This window comes from Mustelus asterias, chromosome 15 (genome assembly GCF_964213995.1).
Source record: "Mustelus asterias chromosome 15, sMusAst1.hap1.1, whole genome shotgun sequence".
Lineage (NCBI taxonomy): Eukaryota > Metazoa > Chordata > Chondrichthyes > Carcharhiniformes > Triakidae > Mustelus > Mustelus asterias.
Window position 1 is genome coordinate 50,137,289 of NC_135815.1, and position 12,999 is coordinate 50,150,287.

At 42.5% G+C, this 12,999-nt stretch overlaps 2 protein-coding genes across 7 annotated transcripts in view; one reads left to right on the forward strand and one right to left on the reverse strand.

Annotated features, from left to right (window-relative positions):
- LOC144504505 (clathrin heavy chain linker domain-containing protein 1-like) overlaps window positions 1-4,059 on the reverse strand; it is a 70,653-nt gene extending 66,594 nt beyond the window's left edge. For 5 of the 6 annotated variants that reach the window (XM_078229881.1, XM_078229880.1, XM_078229883.1 and 2 more), the window contains exon 1: window positions 3,706-4,059. In XM_078229881.1, the coding sequence (XP_078086007.1) occupies window positions 3,706-3,897 (192 nt within the window). In that variant the 5' untranslated portion in view covers window positions 3,898-4,059. The remainder of the gene's footprint in view (window positions 1-3,705) is intronic. The other variant, XM_078229882.1, reaches the window with a different exon arrangement.
- Window positions 4,060-4,133: 74 nt separating this feature from the next.
- On the forward strand, window positions 4,134-9,901 carry rps27a (ribosomal protein S27a). The gene is made up of 6 exons (XM_078229886.1): window positions 4,134-4,510; window positions 4,599-4,663; window positions 6,215-6,269; window positions 8,112-8,197; window positions 8,312-8,443; window positions 9,717-9,901. The coding sequence occupies exons 2-6, from the start codon at window positions 4,616-4,618 to the stop codon at window positions 9,864-9,866; spliced, it is 471 nt and encodes a 156-aa protein (XP_078086012.1). The 5' UTR covers window positions 4,134-4,510; window positions 4,599-4,615; the 3' UTR covers window positions 9,867-9,901.
- The last annotated feature ends 3,098 nt before the right edge of the window (window positions 9,902-12,999 follow it).

A 12,999-nucleotide genomic window follows, 5' to 3' on the forward strand; every position in this document is an offset into this window, starting at 1 on the left:
AATATTCGATGCCACAAATAGATGATCTCTATGCAAAATTAACCGGAGGCTGGATTTTCACAAAGCTGGATATGAGTCTGTGTATCTCCAGTTAGAACTAGAAACGTCATCAAGAAAGTATATGACGGTAAACATACACAAGGGTTTGAATGAATACACTCGTCTACTCTTTGGGATATCATCAGTGTGTGCCATATTCCAAAGAGTAATGGAAGGCATATTGCAGGGAATACCCAGCATGGCAGTTTACCTAGATGATGTTCTAATTACAGAAGCCACTGTCAAGGAACGCCATGAAACTTTAGCAGACATCTTACAACGGTTTTCAGAAACCGGGATCAAATTAAAAAGAAAAGCAGTTGAGGTAATGTACCTCAAATACATGGTTGACAAAGACGGCTTACACCCAGCTGAGGAAAAGGTAAGAGCCATAAAACAGGCTCCAACACCAAGGAATACAATAGAATTAAAATTGTTCCTTGGCCTCGTAAATTATGATGGAAAGTTCATTCCAAACTTGGCAACCTTACCAGCATCCTTTCATACTTTGATGAAAAAGCATCAGAAGTAGGCATGGAAAGAATCACAGGAGGATGCTTTTGTGAGGGTAAAACACCAACTGCAGTCGGACAACGTGTTGACCCATTTCAACCCAGAAAGGCCGTTGGTCATAACATGTGATGCCTCTCCTTACAGAATAGGTGCAGTACTATCACACCGATGGAGCAATGGAATGGAGCGCCCAATTGCATAGAAAGAAGGTACGCACAGATAGAAAAAGAGGGGTTGACAATGGTCTTCGCAGTGAAGAAATTCCATCAATTTGTGTAAGGTCGACAATTTACCATCAAAGCAGACCACAGACCTCTGTTGGACCTTTTTTCCAAGCACAAAATGATCCCTCCTATAGCATCAGCTCAAATACAGCGATGGACACTATTATTAGACACCTATGAGTATACCTTGGAACATAGACTAGGGGCACAAGTCGCCAAACTCCCTGAGTCGTCTACCTTTGCCCACAAGCTTGCCATCACCAGATACATGCAGATTTTGCATTTATGGGCTCCATGCTTTTGTTACTAATTGATGCCCACTCTAAGTGGATGGAGGTGTACCCAATGACATCTACCACATCACAGAACACAATAGAAAAACTAAGGCAATCTTTTAGTACTCATGGAATCCCGGAAGTTTTTGTGATGGACAATGGAACCCCATTTACCAGTAGGGAATTTGGGATATTTCTGGAAACTGATGGTGTATGATATGTCCGCACAGCTCCTCACCACTAATCATCAGACTAGTGGAACTAGCAGTCTAAGTTTTTAAAACGGGAATGTAGAAGCAGACCAGGAGGTCTGTAGACACTAAACTAGCATGTTTTCTTTTTAATTATAGAAAGATGCCACAAGTAATGATAGGTGCAGCCCCGGCCGAGTTAGTGATGTGCAGGCGCCTACGGACCAGGCTAAGCCTTACATTCCTGAATCTAAATGGAAAGGTGAAAGAGAAGTAAGCAGCCCAAAAAAGGTGCCATGATAGACTAAAAGCAGATAGTCTTTTCACAAGGACACATGGTTCAAGTGCGAAATTTTGCAGGTAGCACATGGACACCAGGAACAATTCTTTCCAGAACAGGACCAGTGTCCTACACAGTAAAGAATGAAGACAAGATACTAAAGAAACATGTAGGCCACATAAGCCATTGGGAACTGCCAGTAACTCAGCAAGTATGTCATTAGAGACCACAAGTATACTGAGGAAGGAAAAAACAATGGGAGGTTCGAAACAGCATTATGAGATGGCACAGTGGTTAGCACTGCTGTGTCACAGCACCAGGGACCCTGTCTGTGTGAAATTTGCATGTCCTCCCCGTGTCTGTGTGGGTTTCCTTCGGATGCTCTGGTTTCCTCTCACACAGTAAGAAGTTTAACAACACCAGGTTAAAGTCCAACAGGTTTATTTGGTAGCAAAAGCCACACAAGCTTTCGAGGCTCTAAGCCCCTTCTCCACCTGAAGAAGGGGCTTAGAGCCTCGAAAGCTTGTGTGGCTTTTGCTACCAAATAAACCTGTTGGACTTTAACCTGGTGTTGTTAAACTTCTTACTGTGTTTACCCCAGTCCAACGCCGGCATCTCCACATCATTCCTCTCACACCCCAAAGATGTGCATGTTAGGTGGATAGGCATGCTAAATTGCCCCTTAGTGTCCAAAGATGTGTAGGTTAGGGGGTTAGTGGAGGAAATATGTGGGGTTACAGGGATAGGGCTGTGGGTGGACCTGATAAGATACTCTATCGGAGAGTCGGTGCAGACTTTATGGGCCAAATGGCCTCCTTCTGCACTGTAGGGATTCTATGAGATTTCCGACTCAGAAATGGAAACAGAAATAGTGGAAGCTCAGCCATAAGCCATTGTTGAGGAAGATCCATCTCCAGTTATACTCAACAGTCATCCAGAAAGAGGCGATACACTATATCCCACCTGACCAGGTGGAGTACAAACTAGAGTAAAGGGCATGGGCCAAAAGAAGAAAACAGCCCTGGCACCCAAAGAGGGATGGGGAGCCCCCTGACTCAGAGGGGAAGGGGTGTGATAACCCCCCCATGACTTGCATGGGGTATCACTAACTGACCTCCCAGTAGGACTCGTTGAATATGAGCTCCCTGGGGATTGGTAATTAACCAACCAGGTGGAGCTCATATACTGAGCCCTTATAAAGCAGGACCCTGAGTGGGTCCATTATCCTTTAGTCTTGTTTGAGACCTGTTGTGTTCACCATAGGCTTGCAGTTCTGTTTACTTTCTCTTGTGTAATAAAAGTACTATTCCTTTACAGCAATTCCTGGAGTTATTATAAAAACAGTTTTCCCGCTCAAGGATTATACTGATTAAGTGATTTCTTGACACAAGGTATGCTTGCTCCTAATCCGAAGGTGAACTTGTGACCCTTTTCAAAAAAAACTCCAGATCAGCACCCAAGTGTCCAGATTATGCAAGTCTTTCCATATTTTAAAAGAAAAATGTAGTTTTGAAAGATATGATTTTCCCAATTGTGCCCTGCTACAACTCCTTAATAATAGATTCTAGCATTTTCCCTGTGACAGATGTTAAGCTAACAGATGTGTAGTTTTACATCTGCAAAGATGTGGAGCAGCAGGGAATCACTGACAGCAGCATTAGGATTTTCATGTTAGATGCCAAATGTTGCTCTAAGTTTTGCAGCATAATAACACTGACCGTTTCACAGTCATTATAACCACAAGTTCCGGGCCGTAGTATTTCTCCACTATGTATACCTAATATGTCTTTATTTGAATTGACTTTTTTTGATTAGAATTCAAGAACCGAAAGGCACCAAAAAAAGTCTCTTCATTTATTAGTCACAAGTAAGGCTTACATTAACACTGCAATGAAGTTACTGTGAAATTCCCCGAGTCGCCACACTCCAGCACCTGTTCGGGTCAATGCACCTAACCAGCACGTCTTTCAGACTGTGGGAGGGGAAACTGGAGCACCCGGAGGAAACCCACGCAGACACGGGGAGAACGTGCAAACTCCACAGTGACTTTTCAAGTGTTTTTGTGTACATCTCGACTCTGTCGAATGATGTTTTTCTCTTCGATTTGTTCAGTGAAATTATTTCTGCCTAATGGGAAAAGCAAAGAAGGTTAGCTGTGAGAGATGCGGTGCGGCCACTCTTACCTTGTCAAACACATCCTTGTAAATAATGTAGCGCTGCTCATCGGGTCCCTGCTCAGGACAGCCCAGCTCCTCAGTCTCGGTCTTGAGGTGTGCCCGTATGCGGCAGAGCAGGTTTCGGTCGGCCAAACTCCGGCTGGATGGGAATGTCTGACACTTGTCCAGAGCCGCTGGTGACAGCCCCTCGGACGCCATTACCCCCCGCTCCTTCTGCGGCCTGCCAGGGAGGCCCAGCCTCTCTCACACACACTCCTCCATATTCCTGGCTCAAACCTCCCAGTGCTGGTGAGAAGTCCCCGCTCTGCAGAGGCCGACTCCTTGCAGCATTCCCACCCCCACCGCACCGTCTCCAAGGGCACCGGTTGCTAAGGAACCGTCCGCGGCGCCTTCTGGGAAATGTAGTCTCAACCCGACGGGTCTTGCGGAAACTCAAATAGTTTATTTCTACGATCGGATTGACTTTTGTTCAAGAGTAGCCAGTGTCACCATTTACAAATCGTGCCTGAAGACAACTTTAGATTGTATTTTACCGCTATTTAGTTGGCCGAGACTGGGATATACCCACAATGCAGTGCGACAGGCTGTCTTGGTCCTGAATAAAATGATTTAAATCTAAGGTAGCGACATCATTTGAAACTGCTTTAAATTTTAATCAATGCTTGGAGAAACAGGTAATGTTTTGAAAAATTGACCCGCATTGAAAAGGGACTTGGTTAGACACCTAAGCCCTGCTGGCCGTTTTGGAAAACCCCGTGCCTGGGGAATTAGGACCTCTTTGGGTGCTGCGCCTTTCGGGGGGACGGAGCGGGTGAGTCTCAGCTCCCTCATTAATCACACTTTACACACCCTAAAATCCCCATTTTAACTTCAGCTAATCTCCTGTCTCCTTCTCTTAGGTGGGTAGGATTTGAAAATGCAGATCTTTGTGAAAACCCTCACGGGGAAAACCATCACCCTCGAGGTGAGTGAAGGCGCCGGGCCCCGGGCGAGGCCTCGCTCCCTCCCCACGGCCTCCAAGTGAAATAAAAACGTGTAAATGCCCAAGTTGACAATTCATCAGTAACTTTGAAGCTGATTTTTTTTCTCCTCATTGTTAATTTGTATTCGTTAACCGAGGTAGCACCTTTCCCGGCTTTGTGCGAATCCGATGGTCGCAATTATTTGCAGTTTTTAATGCGGTGGTTGAGAATTTATCGCCATCGTTTTATCCTTTGGAACGGTTTATCTGTAATTGGTGTTTTCCGCAAAATTATCATTGCAGTGTTAATATGAGCCTACTAATGACATAAATAAGGCACAAGGTTTGCCGGCATGCTTCTCACATGTGTTCTGTTACGAAAAATCATGTTCACTTATAGCCTAAAACTGGTTTATTCCTTTGGATAAAGTTGCATCTTTATAGATGGATAAGTGAATACCTGTCAAATTTTAAATTATGTAACGTTCTAAAATATTGATTTGATGTTGTGCAAAAATAGTGCCCGATGAATCATAGAATGCCTACAGTGTAGAAGGAGGCCATTCGACCCATTGAGTCTGCACCAACAACAATCCCACCCAGGCCCTATTCCTGTGACCCTGCATATTTACCCTGCTAATCCCCTGGTCAATTTAGCATAGCCAATCCACCCAACCTGCACATCTTTGGAGTGTGGGAGGAAACCGGAGCGCCCGGAGGAAACCCAACGCAGACACAAGGAGAATATGTAAACTCCACACAGACAGTGACCCGAGGCCAGAATTGAACCTGGGTCCCTGGTGCTGTGAGGCAGCTGTGTTAACCACTGGGTATTTTCCTTCCTTAAATGTGACAGTGAACCAGATGGGTTTTTACAACAATAGTTATTAAACACCTGTTTCACCATCAATGGTGGGATTCAAACCCAAGTCCCCAGAGCATTACCCTAGGCCTCTGGAATACTTGTCCAGTGACAATATCATTGTGCCACTGTCTCCTTCAGTAGTTGAGGTAGCTCCCTACATTAAGTTTGTTTGTTTATTAGTGTCACACGTAGGCTTCATTAACACTGCAATGAAGTTACTGTGAAAATCCCCTAGTCACCGCACTCTGGCGCCTGTTCGGGTACACGGAGGGAGAATTTAGCATAGCCTATTCACCTAACCACATCTTTCAGACTGTGGCAGGAAACCGGAGCACCAAGAGGAAACCCATGGGGAGAATGTGTAAACTCCACACAAGCTGGGAATTGAACCCAGGTCCCTGGTGCTGTGAAGCAACAGTGTTAACCAGTGTGCCAAGATGAAATGCTCAAGCCTGTAAAATTGGTGCCTCTGTCCCAAAGTGACTCGGTGGAACCTGTGTTCTCGATCATGGTTGTGCAGAAAGATGAAGTTATTTTGTTTAAAATTTAAATGATCAGTGTGACTTGTTGGATTCCAGTGGACATCTTGAAAGTGATAGTGAAGCTCCAACGTAATGATGCACAATTCTCAAAACTAATGAATTTTTAAAATTAAAGTGAAACATGTATCTGACACTGTTTTATTCCAGGTTGAGCCATCAGATACTATTGAAAATGTAAAGGCTAAGATTCAGGACAAAGAAGGTACAGTATGGTTTTGATTTTGAAATTTAATTTTCATTGCTGACACATTAGCCTTTCAAGGTTTTAAGATATGCGGGCATGGTTTGAAATACAGTTCAGAACATCATGTTGATGCGATTTGCGTTATCCTGATTGTGCCATGCTGATAAGCAACATTCAAACATTTTTTTAAAAGATAAGTCCTTGTGTTGTAAAAATAGAATCCCAGGTGCATTTTATGATGTATGAATGTACAAAATAGGAGCTGAAGTAGGCCATTTGGCCCCTCAAATCTGCTATGCCATTTGATAAGATGGCTGATCTACACCCATCTACTCCTGACAACCTTTGATTCCCTTGCCTAACGAGTCTATCCACCTCTGCCTTAAAAAATATTCAATGACCCACCTCCACTTCCTTCTGAGGCAGAGTTCCAATGTGTCTCAACCCTGCTGAGAAGAAGAAATTTCTCACCGTCTTCTGCCCTTTAAGGGCAAACCCAAATTTTAAAACTGCCCCCTCGTTCTGGACTTGCCCACTAGAGAAAACATCCTTCCCACGTCCACTTTGTCAAGATCATTCAGGATCTTGTATACTTCAATCAAGTTGCCACTCTTTATAAACTCCAGTGAAAACAAGCCCAGTCTGTCTAACCATTCCTTGTAAGACAACCTGTTCATTCCAAGTTTCAAATCGAGTAAACCGCCTCCAACACATTTACATCCTTCCTTGAATGAAACCAAAACTGCACACACTAACACACACTATTCAAGAAGTGTCTCACCAATGCCCTTTATAACTGAAGCATAACATCCTTACTTTTATGTTCAATTCCTCTTGTAATATAGGAGAGCATTCTGTTAGCTTTCATTACCTGCTCTGCACCTGCATTCTAACTTTTTGTGACTCAACAAGGAAGCGACTGCTTTAGAATGTTTGTGTACAGATATGCCTTCAGTTGTAATTCCTTTCAGCTTAATTGGGAAACTGTCATAAATTATGTTTTAAAAAACACTTCCCACCTCATGGGCACAATTCTGGAGTTGAATTCCTCGTTAACACTAGGAATTCCCATTATGGTGTCACTGCTCCTGGTTGTGTTGGGAGTTGGGTACTCCATGGTGATCTCATGGAATAGCATAAAACGGGAAGACTTTTACATACTTTAAAATGAATGCTTACCTTGGGTTTACCAACACCTTTAATCCAAAAATAAGAATTTGCACCTGTGATGCATTTCTTTGAAGTCCTAAATTGCTTTATAGCCAGTGAATTACTTTAGAAATATATGGTGTAGATGTATGCAAATATAGCAACGTTTGCATGCAGCAAGCTCCCACAAATGTCAGTGGGATAAACAGTTCATCTGCTTTGTGATATTAGTTGACAAATAGAGCATTGGGATGGGCAGCACTTCAGAGAATTAATTCTTCAAAAGTGCAATAAAGCAATGTTGTCATTCTGAGGGGATGCCAGATCTATATGTTTGATTGTAAGTGCTTTATATGTACATGCATCATTCATTTAGCTTGCTATCTGTGCATCACCCTCCACCTCAGTAAAGTTCTGGCAAATAAAATAGTGTGCTTAAAGCTAACGCTCTTTAAAATAAGATACCGAGGGGGAAACGGAACTTGGAATTTCAGTGCATCTAACAAAGCTTTGTGTTTTACTACATATTTATTTATATGCCACTTGAATGCCGCTTGAGTTAATGGAAATGAAGACCATAAATCTGTGCTGCTCAAATGAGCACCATTCGTTTATTGCTTAGGGTTTCAGTTTTTCAGACTAACCTAGCATTTAATTCGAAGAAGTGGAGACTGGTTTAATTAAACCCATCCCATTGTAATTTCAATATAGGCATTCCCCCTGATCAGCAGCGACTGATCTTTGCTGGAAAACAGTTGGAGGATGGACGTACACTCTCTGATTACAACATCCAAAAGGTACATTGATTTTTCTTGTGTTTGAACATGTATTTAGTCTGCTTGAACTTATACTGATGCTTTATATGCCAGAGCAAATGGGAGCTTGAAATTCATAAATGATGTCTTCAATAGGAGTCAACTTTGCACCTTGTATTGAGACTTCGTGGTGGTGCCAAGAAGAGGAAGAAGAAGTCTTACACCACACCAAAGAAAAATCAGCACAAGAGGAAGAAGGTCAAGCTTGCTGTCCTTAAATATTACAAGGTAATAGTTTGATCAGGTTGCTGAGTTGACATTCTTTTCAATGTTGAATTGATAGTAAACCTGCTTCAAGTCTTTGATCAAACGTATACAGTGCTGCTGTTTCAAGCTGTGTTCAAGTTCTGAACATTGTATAGGAAGAGTAGATGGAAGTAGTTTTTTTTTTCAATTGCATTGAATCCAAAATATGATGCCGAGGAGTATTATGCAGGTTTTGGTCATGCTGCAATGGAAAGAAAGTGGCAATCTTCTATCTGAACTTACTGGGTATCATTTGAAGCCTTAATAGGTGATGCCCTTTTGTCAATACACAGGGACAGTGGTGGTGAAATGAAACATTCCCCAACCTACATCTTGTGCTTAAAGATGCATCAAGCCAGTTCATCTCAATTGCCCGTTGCAGCATCTGAAATATATCCTTCAACCTCAATTTCCTTTTGATTCCTAATGTCAGTGATTGCTTTGGGGTGAATTAAATTCTACATTTAGTTTTATGCTGGGGAAGGGAGTACTCTTATTAGAAAAGTAGTTGCACAGTCTGAATACTGTTTGTTGAATTCTTGTAGCTACTGGAAACAATTTTGCTTAATTTCATTGTATTTAGAGACCCTCTTTGAGCTCACTACTTATACAGGAGGCAGCCCTGTCAATACTAAACCTTTACATGCAATGTGCTTATCAAATAGTATAACTTGCAGCTGGAAAACATTTCTTGTAGCTCTGGCATGTTCCATTCATTAAGAAGTCTCACAACACCAGGTTAAAGTCCAACAGGTTTATTTGGTAGCAAATACCATAAGCTTTCGGAGCGCTGCTCCTTCGTCAGATGGAGTGGAAATGTGCTCTCAAACAGTGCACAGAGACACAACATCAAGTTACAGAATACTGATTAGAATGCGAATCCCTAAAGCCAGCCAGGCCTTAAAGGTACAGACAATGTGACTGTGCACTGTTTGAGAGCACATTTCCACTGCATCTGACGAAGGAGCAGCACTCCGAAAGCTTATGGTATTTGCTACCAAATAAACCTGTTGGACTTTAACCTGGTGTTGTGAGACTTCTTACTGTGTTCACCCCAGTCCAACGCCGGCATCTCCACATCATGTTCCATTCATCCCATTATCTGCCATGCTCCCAATTTGATTGCAAAGAGTGTTTTTGTGCTGCAAGATGAGACTTTGCCCATCTCCCACTTTCCAGTTTATTATAATACTGATTTTTAACTTGATAAATTCCTGTACATATTAAGATGAAACTGGGTTTTTTTTACTTTTAGGTCGATGAATACGGAAAAATTTATCGCCTGCGGCGTGAATGTCCTTCTGAGGAGTGTGGTGCTGGTGTGTTCATGGCTAGTCACTTCAACAGACAATACTGTGGAAAGTGTTGTCTGACATATTGCTTCAACAAGGCTGAAGATGCATAATTAAATGGATTGTAATAAACTATGATGGAAAACAATTGGTGTTGAACTCTTTAAATTCGGTATTTTCTCCCTTGAAGAGCTGATCTTTGGTGTGGTATGCCATACTACAAAGTAGCAGGCCTGTGGCATTTTGTCTAAGTGGCCAAGCCTAACAGTCTATTATTGTTCCCCTGACTGACCTCAAGTAAATAAGGGAGAAAGAAATAAAGATATGCCGGTGGGGTGAGCTAACCTTCAAAGGGAGGAGGGTTATATGGAATTACGAATTTGTTTGTGTGCTGCAGATTCTATTCAGTTCAATATAGGTGGTGGTTGGATTTGGATTCAGTTTCACTTCCACTTCATTATCAGGTCAAGATGCTGTAAACTCAGCGCAAATAAAATAGAACCCCTTTGCCACTGATCTTGCATATTGGTGTTTTTCGTTTACTAAAACTGCTGTTATCAAACTTCAATTCTATTTATTTGAAAGATGAAGAACATGTTACTGATAATTAATCTTAATTTGGGCAATCTTAAAAGCCTGGACAGAAATGTTTCGACTGATTTTTAGGTTAAAGATAGCACAGAGTTATTATATTTGTTGCTTTAAGCAGCAGCATTGCTGGTTTTGCCTGTAGTTCAAAATACTTGCAAGTGGCACATTCTTTCAACAAGCTGATGATATACTTGGCTTTTTTTCCTAACTGACATGATTTAAAAAGGACCTCGAGACTAATTTCGATGCAGTCTTATCTGATGGGGTGCAAATGTGTTCCCATTTGCCTTGCACACTTGTAATCATAGGATAGGGAGCCACCTACAGCTATCTTATGAATACTAGCATAGTGGTTATGTTACTGGACTATCAAGCTAGAGTTTTTTGAGTTCAAATGCCACTAAAGGTGGGAATTTAAATTTGGTTAATTTAAAAATCTAATTAAACCAAAGCTAGTATTAGTGATAGTGAAACCATAGAATTGGGGGGGGGAATCCATCTTCACTACTGGGCTTTAGGGAATGGAGGCTGTGTCCTAAACATAAGAACATAAGAAATAGGAGCAGGAGTAGGCCATCTAGCCCCTCGAGCCTGCCCCGCCATTCAATATGATTGTGGTTGATTTTTTTTAAATGGCCTGGCAAATACTTAGTTGTACCAAGCTACTGGTAATAACACCTGGCATTGACTTAGCCCATGGAATAATTGAGCTACAGCTTGACATTTGAGGCAACGTTCCAGGCTCCTGCAGCAAAGCCTGCACATGTCCTTTGCACCAACAGGACAGACTCAGAAAAGGTAGCACAGTGGAATACAGTTGGGAGTGAGTGGTCCTGGCATTCCTCAATATTGATTCTAGACATGAGTATTTTCATGGCAAGGTAGCATGTTGCCTTTTGCCTATTAATCTACTCCATATTTAATACTACTTGTTAGCAATGAGTGCAACAAGGGCTCATTGCAGTTTGGGAAAAGGATTTTAATGTTCAAGAGTACCTGTGTAGTACCATGCTGGCCAAGTACTGAAGGCAAAAGCTGCTAGTGTGTGATTCCAGCAGGTGAGGTGTGGATCATAAGGGAAAAACCTGATCAATCCTGTCTCCACACAAGAGGACAACTACCATTGTTGGCACTTTCACTGTGTCAAATGGTATTGGTTTGGAACAGATTTAGTATTTCAAAGTTGGATATACATGTGCTACTGAATACCATCAGAAGAAATATATTCCACCATATTTAACCTCTACAGCATAATTGTTACTCCATTGCCATCAGAGTTGGGTTTAACAAGTGTTCCAAGTGCATGCCAGCAGCACCACCAGACCTAACAAAGGTGCCAATCTCATGATGTATAACATTTTTTAAAATTTATTAGCGTCACAAGTAGGCTTACATTAAAATTGCAATGAAGTTACTGCAAAAATCCCCAAGTCTCCACACTCTGGCACCTTTTCGGGTACACTGAGGGAGAATATAGCATAGCCAATACACTCAACCAGCAGATCTTTTGGATGGTGGCAGGAAACCAGAGCAGACATGGGGAGAACATGCAAACTGCACAGACGTTGACCCAAACTGGGAATTGAACCCGAGTCCCCAGTGCTGTGAGGCAGCAGTGCTCACCACTGTGCCACCATGCTGCATGTTAAATAGCAAAAGCAGCACGCAATAGAGAATATTATCATTCTAGGCTAGGATCCTGAACCAAGTTATTAGGTTGTATCCGGTTAGGAAACAACGTTTAGTTTAAAGTGGACAAAATTTAAGGTTTGCTCAGTGAATAACACCACAAGAGTCTGGAGATTTGAACAAACAAAAGTAAACAAGTTTAGAATGAAAATAATTTACATCATACTGTACATTCAGGTTCAATGAGATATATTTCAATTAACAAGCAAACTGGGTGAACACTGAACAAAGAACAATACAGCACAGGAACAGGCCCTTCGGCCCTCCAAGCCCGTGCCGCTCCCTGGTCCAAACTAGACCATTCTTTTGTATCCCTCCATTCCCACTCCGTTCATATGGCTATCTAGATAAGTCTTAAACGTTCCCAGTGTGTCCGCCTCCACCACCTTGCCTGGCAGCGCATTCCAGGCCCCCACCACCCTCTGTGTAAAATATGACCTGATATCTGTGTTAAACCTCCCCCCCCCCCTTCACCTTGAACCTATGACCCCTCGTGAACGTCACCGACCTGGGGAAAAGCTTCCCACCGTTCACCCTATCTATGCCTTTAATAATTTTATACACCTCTATTAAGTCTCCCCTCATCCTCCATCTTTCCAGGGAGAACAACCCCAGTTTACCCAAACTCTCCTCATAACTAAGCCCCTCCATACCAGGCAACATCCTGGTAAACCTCCTCTGTACTCTCTCCAAAGCCTCCACGTCCTTCTGGTAGTGTGGCGACCAGAACTGGACGCAATATTCCAAATGCGGCCGAACCAACGTTCTATACAACTGCAACATCAGACCCCAACTTTTATACTCTATGCCCCGTCCTATAAAGGCAAGCATGCCATATGCCTTCTTCACCACCTTCTCCACCTATAACGTCACCTTCAAGGATCTGTGGACTTGCACACCCAGGTCCCTCTGCGTATCTACACCCTTTATGGTTCTGCCATTTATCGTATAGCTCCTCCCTACATT

Bases quoted from the DNA above. Each gene is read 5' to 3' on its own strand.
- rps27a (XM_078229886.1), top strand. From the start codon at position 4,616: ATGCAGATCTTTGTGAAAACCCTCACGGGGAAAACCATCACCCTCGAG. The intron at 4,664-6,214 runs GTGAGTGAAGGC...GTTTTATTCCAG, and splicing joins GGAAAACCATCACCCTCGAG to GTTGAGCCATCAGATACTAT. The intron at 8,444-9,716 runs GTAATAGTTTGA...TTTTACTTTTAG, and splicing joins CTGTCCTTAAATATTACAAG to GTCGATGAATACGGAAAAAT.